We start from the raw sequence: 11,619 nt of genomic DNA, 5'->3' as shown, positions 1-11,619 counted from the left end.
CCCTCTGTCACTTTGGTTTTACTTTTTGTAATAATTTGTGATTTTATTCAACTAAATGTTTTAACCCTTTTTGTTATTTAACACAGCTTTCCAACACTAAATTCTGAAACTTTAAAATAACTTTGAGGAATTCCAAGGGCCCTGGAGTTTCTCAAAGGATATATAAAAGATGTATCAAAACTAATTGGCTTATTTAATAAATTAGACTATATGGGAAAGCACTGTCAGTACTAAAGGTGTTATGGATATGTGTTCCAAAATCTTGTAAGGTTCTTAAATATCTGTGTCTTGATATAAATGCTACTGGTCATAATCTTGGTTTAATTATAATTTTAAAATGTTATGTCTTCAAATACTTCATGAAAAAACTCTGATAGGTACAGTTTCTGACTAACTTTGAGTTCATAGCTTTAAACTGAAGTTCCAAAATTCTAATGAAGAAACTGATGGGTTTATGAAATTGTTCACAAAGTTCAAAATGACAAAAGTTAATTGGTAAATTAATTTTAAAAATGTATGGGTTTTTAAATTTCCATATTTTAAAACACAGCTGGTTCTCCTAATGTTTTTCCAAATGTAAAAAAAAAAAACAAAAAAAACCCCTCTCTCTCTCTTCAGCTATCTAGAACTAACAACAGTTTGGTAAAATGTCATTTAAAACAGAGATAAAAGCATTTGTTTTCTCCTTATTTGATCCCCCTCAAATTTAATAACTTTAAGTATTCTTATGATTATTATGGCAATATGGCTATTTTTATAAGTTCAATGAAAATTAACTCTCTCTCTTTATAACAGGATATAATTTAAAACCTTGAATATAAGATAGCATGTCTCATTTCCATGTTGCTGACCCCTTTTTTATGTTGCTGTAAATTTGGCCTGGTGCTGCTTCATCCTGTTCATCTTTCCCCCCGACGTGGGACAAAACACAACCTGGGCAACAGTCTTCCCAACAACGTGGGACAGATCACTGAAAGAAAGTGAGCTGAGATGCTTCCTTCAATCACCACCTGGGAAAGAGCCTTCCCAACACTGAGAGATTTATGCAACGAAAAGTAAGACCTTTTCAATCTAGATATTGATCATCAATGCTTTTATGAGGAATGACTTGATCATAAAGGGGGAAATAATGCCTTCTGTATAAAAGCAGTTCTCTAAATTTGCCTGGACTTAAAGAGGGTGTTTGTAACTTGGATGAGACATCCTATTCTTAAGCAAAAGGCTTGTAATTGATCAAAAATTTTACAAAAAACTAGATGCTTTGGAAACAGTAATGTAATGAACAGTTTTAACATTAACAAACTCCCTGAACTCAGAATCAACTATTACATGGAGTAGAATCCCTTTCCCGGAGTTTCAACAATTGCGAATTACATCCAATTCACAGCACTTGGAGCGATACCGCTGCAGCCACCCTGAGACAATGACATCATCAGTCCTCACCTGAAGTATATTAAAAGGACTTGCCATGCTAATTGATACTAACTTTGCTTTAACAAAATGCTTTTTGTCTTAACTATGCCAACATGATCTATAGCTTTTGCTTTTCCTTTTAAATAAATAAAACGGGAGAGATGTGGAATATACTATAAAGCATATGTACTTCGCAGGGCCTGGTTTTCCAAAGCCTTGCAGTTTCAAATATAGACCTTGCAAGGACAGGAAATTTCCCTCAGGGTATAAGTCTCTGTTGCAAGATAAGGATTGTGGCACAGCAGGTTGCTGGCTCAAAGACAGACTAGTTACTGGTTGTTATGTAAAGATACTGAGAATTGCTATAGGAAGGAAAGTTTGCTAAGATCAAACTGTTGTTGAAAGGACCCTTTAATTGCCTTACTGGAATGTCATCTGGATTGTTTCACTGAAAGTTACCAGCCTGTACTGTTAAACTATAATCCCACCTTTGTTCTCTTCCTGTAACTTCCTGGTCTGGAAAATAAATGCAGGAAGAGAACACCAATTCGGGGTTAATTTCTCAACGAACGGATCCTTCTCTCTTGAGTGTTCCTGCGGGAGATTAACCACTTCGGGGCCTCTCACTGCTCAGTAGAGATGGGCTTTGAGTAATCCTTTCATCTCCGTCACCCAGGGGAAGTGGGGTGACAAATTCGTTGGGGGCAAAGCAACACAAAGCAACACGGTAATGTTGTGTTTATATGCACAACAAAGTTTGTCAATCAGCCCGGGTGATGACAAGCCCTGAAACATGTTTAAGCAAAGGCCCTAACACAAGGAGAGGCTAGAGCCCAGGACACAACCTCCTGGATCTTTCCTCCGGCCTCACTTCCTATTTCGGTTGAGTTTCAGACTACATTTCCCAGGATGCCTAATTGCTGGGGCTCCTGCCGGATTGGCCAGAGAAACGCGGAAGTGATTACGGGTCGCCCAGCAACGGGCGGAGTCCCGAACCGTGACTGGATGCGCACGTCTCTTCCTTGCGGCCGAGGGTTAGGAAGCCTCGCTCCATGTCCAGAGCACAATGTTCTCCAGCTTTTACTTACAACCGAGTGTCAGGGCAGCCTCCCCTGCGTCGTTCTCTTCAGGATCCGCCCCTTTTACGCTGGCAGCTGCAAAACTCCGGAGACTGAATTTCAGTTACGGAGCCGGCCGAGCTGCTCAAGCCGGCGCAGTGCGCAGGCGCGAGCGGTCGGGCCCGGAGGCGCGCGGCACTCGGTTGAAGCGGGCGAGGAGACCCTGCAGCCGGCGAGCGGGTGACCCAGCGACCGAGCGCCTCCTCTGTCCGCCATGGCAGCCCTGCGCTACGCGGGCCTGGACGACACGGACAGCGAGGACGAACTGCCCCCGGGCTGGGAGGAGAGAACCACCAAGGACGGCTGGGTTTACTACGCCAAGTAAGGGGGCCGCAGGGGGGGCTGCCGGGCCTAGGACTCACCTGGACGGGAACACACCTGGAACCCTGACGGCCTCACGTGCCTGGGACCCTGCGCTGCCTCGAGCGCCACCTTTGCGGGGAGGGGGCGTGCGGTCGACCTCGGGCGCGGACCCCGCGCTCCAGCTTGGCAAGGGCGGTGCGAAGTGGACGTGATTGTTAAGGAGCTTCAGGTGGAACGTTCGAGAGTCCCGCCCCCCCCCCCCCCCCCCGACCCCTCTCCTTCCCTCCCTGGAGCGGCCCGGCCCCCTTTGTGGGCCTTGGGCCAAGCGGGGTCACCTAGCGGCGTCCAGGCGCGCCCTCTTCTGTTCAGGAGGCAGCGCTGCACGGTTGAGTGATGGCAAACCGGGCTTACCCCCGAAAGATAAAGAAATTGAAGGAAATGCAGATACTCAGCTCCCGCCTCAGGGGGTTGGGTTGGAGGCCTAGGAGAATATATTTTTAACAATTGGCCTAGATAGTTTCACTGTGTTTTCCCGGGCAAGTTTTGGAAACCCTAGCAGAGCCTTCCTCCATCATTCTGTGACCTTGGGCCATTGAAAGAACACTTGGCCTCGGTTTTCTCATCTGTAAAATGGGTTGATAAGAGGGTTAGTTGAGGCACTGTGCATAAAGCATTTAGCTCAGGGTTTAATAAATACCCTGTGAGCGATAATTGTCAGTCATTTCCGCTGTCTATGTAGCTGTCACAGTGCTTCTTAAGCCTGTTATTAGAATCACCTGTGGAGTGTCTTAAGTACAGATTTTGGGTCTCCAAAGAGGGCTTACTGCAGCAGACTCCTACCTTGGGGAATCTGTGTTTTTTGAGCTTTCCAGGTGAAGTGGATTATAACCTGGCTTATAGTAACATGCATGTAAATCAGTGATTTTCAGTACCTGGAAAACTTTAAAACTATCTTTTCCTGATTTCCCACTTCCAGAGATTCTGATCTGATTGGTTTGGGCCCTCCCTTTCCCCTATTGGTAGGTTGTAAAATCTTCCCAGGTGGTTCTTACGTTCCCAGTGCTGTATACCATTGCTGTCTTTGGGGGCCAGGTAGAAAGGAAAACAGAAAAACAAAACAAAAAAGCCAAAATCTTGGTGAGCTTATTTATTCACGATCTTTACACAGAGATCTTGTGTGCAATGCCCTTTGCTAGGAATTGGTTATACCAAGATAAATAAGGCCCGAGTGTCATGCATAATGAGTGTGCAATCTTACAGGGCAGAGTGACACGTAGTGAGATTGCCTCAGTGCAGTGTGAGAACTGAGCAGCAGCATGTCTAGCAGAGGTGTGTGGGTAGCTGGGGCCTGGGGGGGGGGGGGGGCGCCTTAGGTAGTCGAACTGGGAGAGTTGGTACCTGAGCTGTGTCTTAGGGCACGAGTGGAAGTAGGCGGTCAAGGGGGCAGGAGGGTGGCCCTGGCAGAGGAGCAGTGAGAGTAGAGACCCTGGTTATGGCAAGTCCCGGGCCCTGTGATCTGTTTGGTAGTGCAGGAATGTGAGGATTGAGGCAGAGGGGGAAGGGTCCAGTTTATGGAGGAGCTTGTGCTCTGTTGGCAGGCCCAGGGGTCCTCTGAAGGTTTGGAGCCAGGGAGTGGCATTAGGTTTGTGTCTGTAGAAAGGATTTCGGCTCTGGAGAATTAAAGGGACAATTCCAGCAGCGGGAAGCCATTAGACTGCTGCAGGGGTCCAGGCAAGCTCCTGAACAGGCATTTGATGTTCCTTCCGCCTGGGGATCTGTGCGTGAAGGGCTCCTTTTCATCCCTGAGAGCTGAGCTGAGGTGTTGCTGCCCAGGAGACCTTCCCTGACTACGGGTGCCCCACACCCCTGTACCCATCACCTTGTTTATCTCCTTGCTGCTCAGCGTTATCTGTGGTTATAATATGCTGCTGTGCTTGCTGACTGTCTCCCTCCCCAGATCGTAAACTTCATGAGGCAGGGACCTCTTGTTTGCCTCTGTATCTCCAGGATTTAGCACCCAGGAGCTGTAAAAATAAGTACATGTGGAATAGGTACATTAATTCATTCAGCGAAGGTTACCTGTGGGCCTCTGTGGGCAGGTGGTTTATTAGGCTTGGGAATACACCCCCACGCATACGACCTGCTTCCTGGCTTTCTGTGCCCTCCCGTTACTGCTCTTTGGGGCTTTTGCTCATTTGGCCACTTGCCCCTAAGGCTCCCTGCTTCCCTTCAGGTTTGCCCTGCGGGCTCCCTTGCTCCTGCTCCTCCTGCTGTTCGCCCCTGCCCCTGACCTTGTGTTGCTTGGCCTGCCCCATCTGCTTCCTTCATGGGTGGCCCAGGGGACTCAGTGGTGCATGTGTGATTTCCAAAAGCCCTTCCTCTATCCCCCCACCCCCCGCCCCACTAGTGCTTTAGGTTTCAAACTGGCTTGTCTGGTCCCACTGATTACACCGACTGCAGTGACAGGGCTTGGCCGACTCCCAGCTGGACTCTGTCCAGCCCCGCTGGCCCTCTTTTCTTTGGCTCTTGGGACTGCAGGATACCTCTGACTGAGCCTTCACCCTGTTGCCAGCCGCTCCTCTTGATCTCTCCTGACTCTGGGAGCAACATGAGCTCTCAGGGGACTGCCCTTCGAGATGTCCCTTTTTCCAAATGGTTTTCCTCCCACTGCAGGAGGGCCACAGCCAAGGACAGAAGCTGTAGCTCTCATTCAGACCTCAGGGTCTTGTGGAACCCCCCTTTTGTAGCCTCACCCCTATTCTGTTGTGTGGGTGCTGTGGACTCTCACACTTTCCCTTGTGTCCCACGGTGCACTCATAGACCTCAAATGCTCTCATGTCATGTGGCTCCAAAACCCGTCGTGCTGGGCTCCCAGGGAGAGGTTGTAGGGGGTGCTCTGGGACGTTCTGTCACCAAGGACAGAGAACAGGCAAGTCTCTCCCCCGCATCCCCCCACAACAGTCCCAGAGCAGCCCCATCATGGGAGCTGGGGTGGGGGGGGAGTTGTCTTAGTGTCCCTGCAGCCACTAGGGCCATCCTGGGTCTTCCTCCCCTGGGCCCTTTTCTTCTGAAACCCAGGCCTCTTGGCAGCCAGAGGGATGGTTGCCTTGCCCTGTCAGGGGACAATTTCCTCTTCTCACAGTCGGCACTAGATCTCCATGCTAACTTAAACAATGCTTTAAGAAAAACTCCAAGACCTTGGAAGAGCATCCTTGGAAGTAGTATTCATGTAATGTGGTATAAATTTCATTTTGATCCCTTTGGTTTAAGTTTAGATCACTGTTAATTATCTCTTTAAGTTACAAAAAGCTTATTCAAAGAAAAAATAAGAGGGCTTCTATTTAAGGGAGAATAAGATAACACTGGGGACATGTGTTGTAATTTTCTCTTCATTAAAAAGTCATTTAAGGTTACAATAAAAAAGAACACCTTTTAATTAATTCTATGTTTAAGTATTTAAAGTAATACTTCTATTTAAAGGCACAGTCTTACGAGGATACTTTGAAAAGATCACAGAAAAATAGAATTAAAAGATAATGAGTCTTTCCGTCAACTTTTTGAAGACTGCTTGTAGTTTTTCACATAATTCATTCAGTCTTCTCTAACCCCAAGTAGGTGCTATTATTATCTCCCCATTTTATAAATGAGGAAACTGAGGCACAGAGAGGTTGAACAGCTTCTCCAAGGGCACATAGCTGGTGAGTGGGGGAACCAGAAAACTTGGGCAATTAGGCTCCAGGGTCCCCACTACTAAATACCACTCTCTGCACTTCAGTTAGGCCCATGGTTCTCCCCCGGGGACAATTGTGTCCTGCAGGGGTGGTTGACGATGTCTGCCAACAGTGTCAGCCTCACTCAGTGTAAGAAACCCTGGCTTACGAGGGTTGTTGTCAGAGTCAAGAATGTGGGGTGATGAAGCTTGTTCTATTTTGCGGCATCTTTCAGGATAGATAAGATGTTCTGAGTGCATTGCTAGTGCTGCTGGAAAGCACGAGTGCATTCCCCACACTTTCACATGTGCACCTGCTGGGGGCCAGCCAGGCCCAGGTCCTGCCTGAGCAGGCCCGGGATGCCCTTTTTAAGGTCAGCATGCCACTCCTAGCAGCCACATTGTGGGCTCTTGAGGGCAGATTCTTTTGGAGCCAGGCTCCACACTCATTGGAGGGGTGCCTGTGGGATGAAGGCTACTTTTAATGCCAGGCTGAGGGAGATGAGCTGGGTGTGCTACCTTCCTTAAGGAAGCATGAGGCCGGCAGAGCAAGTGTGGGGAGGCGTGCCTTGTGACGGGTGTTCGGGTCCCATGGCCGCTGCTCTTGGCAGCATGCAGGGATGAGCAGGTGTGGGCATGCTGCTGTTCCTGCATTGTCACTGAGCCTGCGTTGTCCTTACCAGTGAGTCAGAGCCTCCCTTTTCGCAAGTAGGATTAGGTGGTGGTTGATGTACAAAGTAGGAGTTTGTCTTTACTGCTGATACTGTACACGTGTACAATGATTTAATCATTTTCCAAGCACTATCACAGGTATCATGGGTCTCAGCTTGCCAGCAACTCTGTGAGGTGGGTATAGTGCCAGGGAGACTGGCTGGCTGAATGCCACTGGTACAGGGGACTCAGGTATTCTGTCTACTGATCTGGTGTCCCTGCACGGTGATGGAGACTCTGCTGTCAAGAGTTTGTAAAAAACAGACCGGAAGCTAGCAGTTCGTGAAAAGACCTTGCTTGTGGCTTTCGAAATTTTATGGAAGATTTATGCTTTCTATATTTATTTTCTTTAAAATAATTGATAGGGAATATTCAAATTTAATCATCTAGATATCAGTGATTAAATAATACTGTTTTCTATTTTGGCACGAGTATGTGAACTTTTAGGAAATCCAGCTTACCTTGGTGGCAGGTGTTTCTAGTTATTAGCCCACTATTTTTATTGTAACTTTGGTGTCCTGTGATAAAATGGTAAGTTTGGCACAGAAGTCAGACTAGTTTGTATAACTGATGTGTTCAAGATAATAGCTAGCATTTTTGAGGGCTTTTTATATGTCAGGTACTATGCAAAAACCCTTTATATACAGTATCCTCATAGCAGTCCCCTGAGATGAGTACCAGGATTATTTCCATTTTGCAAATGAGGAAATGGAGGTGAACAGCTTGAGTAACTTGACGAAAGGTCAATATATGTTTTTTTTGTCCTTTTTTGTGACCGCGCTCAGCCAGTGAGCGAACCGGCCATCCCTGTATAGGATCCGAACTCGCGTCGGGAGCACTGCCGCGCTCCCAGCGCTGCACTCTCCCTAGCGAGCCACGGGGTCGGCCCAAGGTCAAGATATTTTGAGTGATTGTGTGAGCTTGCTAAAGTTGACCCCACAGCTGGGGTCCCAGTCCTTTTCCTCTTCTTACAGAGGCAGGTTTTTAGGAAATTTCCACAAGATTGCTTTTCCTTCCAATCTGAGGAATTTGACTTGATGCAAACAGTAAAATGGTGTTTTGCATATTTCTTCTCTGAATGTCTGTTTTTACGACTCTTGAGAGAGGGTATTATCTAAGAGAGAAGAAATTGAACACAATTGATTACTTTTTAGAAGTGTGAACTTTTACTTATTACTGTACTGTGGGTTTTTTTAAACAGTCACACCGAGGAGAAGACTCAATGGGAACATCCGAAAACTGGAAAAAGAAAACGAGTAGCAGGAGGTTTGTATGTTGTTGTCATAAGGCAAAGAATCTTGTATTTGAAGCATTAATTAGATAGGACAAATGTCACAGGCAGAGAGGTGATAGGTCATAGTGTCATTCCGAGAAGGCTTTCTGGTAGAGAGCTATCAAGGAATTGGACTCTTACTCTGAGGACTTTATGTGATTTGGCAGAAGGAGGTGATGAGTCCTTGGATGGAGTGAGGATGATTTCTTACTGGTCTTAAACAAAAAAGTGTTAGAATAATTAGAGCCTTTGCCTCACAATTTATTACGTTTTCCTATAGTTGCACTGTTTGTAAAATTGCTCTTGGTTTATACCAAGTATTTTGTGGAATTCCGTAAAGATGCCATGACTTTGAGTGTTATGAGCATAGTGTCATGAGTTGTTTGAGCAAGTGTGCTGTCCACAGAATAGAAGTATAAGAAGCTCCCCACCTTTAAGAAATTTTGGGTCTAGTTGAAGAGACAGCATGTACACACGAAGAAAGAGGGAACTACTCAGTACTATCATAGGAGGCAGCACAGATTAGCATGCAGGTGATGCTGGGTGCCACTGTACATACAGAGATATGTTCTGTAAGCTCATTCCAGGAGAATTCACATTGATAGAAGCAAACAGTAAGGTCATGGCAATAATAGGAGCTGAATTGAGCATTTAAAAATGACCAAGAATGACATAGGGTTTTCTTTAAAGTAAGAGGTAGAAATGTGGAGTCCAGTTGGGGTAATGGGCTTTCTGCAACTGCTACTGTTGGAACATGTAACCAAAGCAACTTGAAGCGACAGTTGTCGGTTAGGAGAGATAGGCTTAGGAGACGGGCCGGGAGGACATGGTGCCCCTCCTTTCTGACCTGGAGGATGGGGCTTTAGTTCAGCCCACCACACAAAGACCTGTCTTTCCTATGTTTCAGATTTGCCGTACGGATGGGAACAAGAAACCGATGGGAATGGACAGGTGTTTTTTGTTGAGTAAGTGTCTACATAGAAACTGTTCTTTGCCATTTCATTTCTTAAGAGGAATTTTTTTATGGTAAAATTTTTTTATGGTAGTACACATTAACTGTAGAAAAATATGAAGTACCGTAGTACAGACCTGTAATCTTAGCAGCAGGAATAACCGTGTTTAACAATTTTTGGATGTTTTCTTCCAGTCTATTTTTTATGCACGTGTTTTAAAAAAATAGTACAGAATGTGTGAGCTGTTTAGTAACCTGTTTTTTTCCACATAATACATTGTGAACATTTTCTTATATCCTTACATATTTTTCAAGATGATATTTAATGGCTCCAGAGTATTATTTTATGCAGATGTACTGTAATTCATCAAATTGCCTGTTGAGCACTTATGTTGTTTAATTTCTGTTATTGGGAATCAATACTTACAAATAATGTTTTTAGTATCCTTATCTGTAAAACTTTTTTACCTCTCCGATTCTGTCTTTAGAGTAAATTCCCGTAACAAACAGCAGTAGTAACCACCTGTCTACCATATAGCATGAGCCAAGCATGATTCTAATTAGCTTATGTCTGTAGTATTAGGTCATTCAGTCGCCCCAGTGCCCTCGGGTAGAACTGTTCCTATCCTGGGCTTACCTCTGGTCATGCAGACCACGTCAGTAAGGATCCCACAGCAAGTAAGTGGCAGAGCCAGGATTTGAGCCCAGCAGCAACTCCAGAGCCTGCACTCTGGACCACTGTAGTTAAGAGGGGAATGAATGTTTCACGACTATCAACATTTAAATCATTTTAATCAAATGGGATTAGGATTCGTTGCTTAATAGAAGTTGATTTACGCAGGACCTTTTTTAAAAAAAAAATAGCTATGTATCTAATGTAAACATTTTCTTTTAACATTTGGTTCACATATGCCAAGCTTTCAGGGCTGGGCCAGGTCTATTCTTTGAATGTGAGTCTGCTACTTGAATTTTGGTGTGGTCTTTTCTTCCTTAAGCACACCTGTAACATCGAATTTCCAGTTTCTACTTTCACTTTCTTTAAAGTTGAGCAAAACTTACATTTTCAGAGAATCTGAGTACTGTATCTTTTTCATTTTATTGTATTTTTCTAGCATATTTGCTATACTTTATTGTACCAAAACTTTTTTTTTTAGCTACTTGTCTTTGAAGCTCTCCAAAGAATTTGGCCAAGTTTTCATAGATAGTGATACCTTATTTTCACCTCACATGTTATCAGTTCACATAATAACAGTTCAGTAAATGATATAGTTTTAGTAACAAGTTCAAATGGCTTGCAAGGTTTTTGAACAAACTTCCTGACTCTTGGTGCACTCTAGGAGCAAATGGGCCAAGGCTTGCTTGAGAGGAGTTTCTTAGCTACTGTGGGCAGTCCCAGGAAGGGAAGACTGTCTGGCAAGTTGGATAGGTGTATGTTTGTTGTTGCCTATTTGTAAATGGCTTTTCCCCCCTTGATTTGTAAAAGTTTTTTTTGCTGAATAAATTTAGGATATAAACCCTTCAGCTATATGTTGCAAATGTTTTTTCCAAGTTTTTCTTTTTCTTTTTAAATTATTTTTAAGAAATCAACTATAGAATTTCTTAAATTTGGGGGTAGTCAAATCAGTTTTCTCCTTTGCATGCATGCTTAGAAAGTTATTCCCCTGAAATGGATGTATTTTTAATCAACCTGGAGCAGTGGTTCCCAGGTGTGGTTCCTGGGCCAGCAGCATCAGCATCACTTCAGGATTTATTAGAAATATACATTCTAAAAACCAAAAAAAAAAAGACATGTACAATCTTAGGCCCCACTCCAGACCTACTGAATCAGCAGCTCAGGGGGTGGGGCAACCTGTGCTTTAATAAGGCCTTCAGAGAATTCTGATACACACTGGTTTGAGAGCCACTGGTCTTAGAGGAGGGACTGTCAAATTTTTTCTGTAAAAGGCTGGATAATATGTTTTAAGCTGTGTAGGACTTACAGTTTCCATTGCAGTTATTCAGTTCTATCATTGTAGTGCTGAAGCAGCTATAGACAATGTATAAATGATGGGCATTGCTGTGTTCCAATAAAACTTTACTTACAAAATCAGGCAGTGGGCCAAATTTCCCAACTCATGGTCTAATCTGGAAGAACAAACAA

At 44.6% G+C, this 11,619-nt stretch overlaps 1 protein-coding gene across 1 annotated transcript in view; it reads left to right on the top strand.

Moving 5' to 3' along the window:
• The first annotated feature begins 2,640 nt into the window (after positions 1-2,640).
• The window catches only part of WWOX (WW domain containing oxidoreductase), a 983,029-nt gene continuing 974,050 nt past the window's right edge, over positions 2,641-11,619 (top strand). The window contains exons 1-3 of the mRNA XM_063110099.1: positions 2,641-2,852; positions 8,456-8,520; positions 9,435-9,492. Of these exons, the coding sequence (XP_062966169.1) occupies positions 2,746-2,852; positions 8,456-8,520; positions 9,435-9,492 (230 nt within the window). The 5' untranslated portion in view covers positions 2,641-2,745. The remainder of the gene's footprint in view (positions 2,853-8,455; positions 8,521-9,434; positions 9,493-11,619) is intronic.

This window comes from Cynocephalus volans, chromosome 10, assembly GCF_027409185.1.
Source record: "Cynocephalus volans isolate mCynVol1 chromosome 10, mCynVol1.pri, whole genome shotgun sequence".
Lineage (NCBI taxonomy): Eukaryota > Metazoa > Chordata > Mammalia > Dermoptera > Cynocephalidae > Cynocephalus > Cynocephalus volans.
This window is presented reverse-complemented; position numbering and strand designations above follow the sequence as displayed.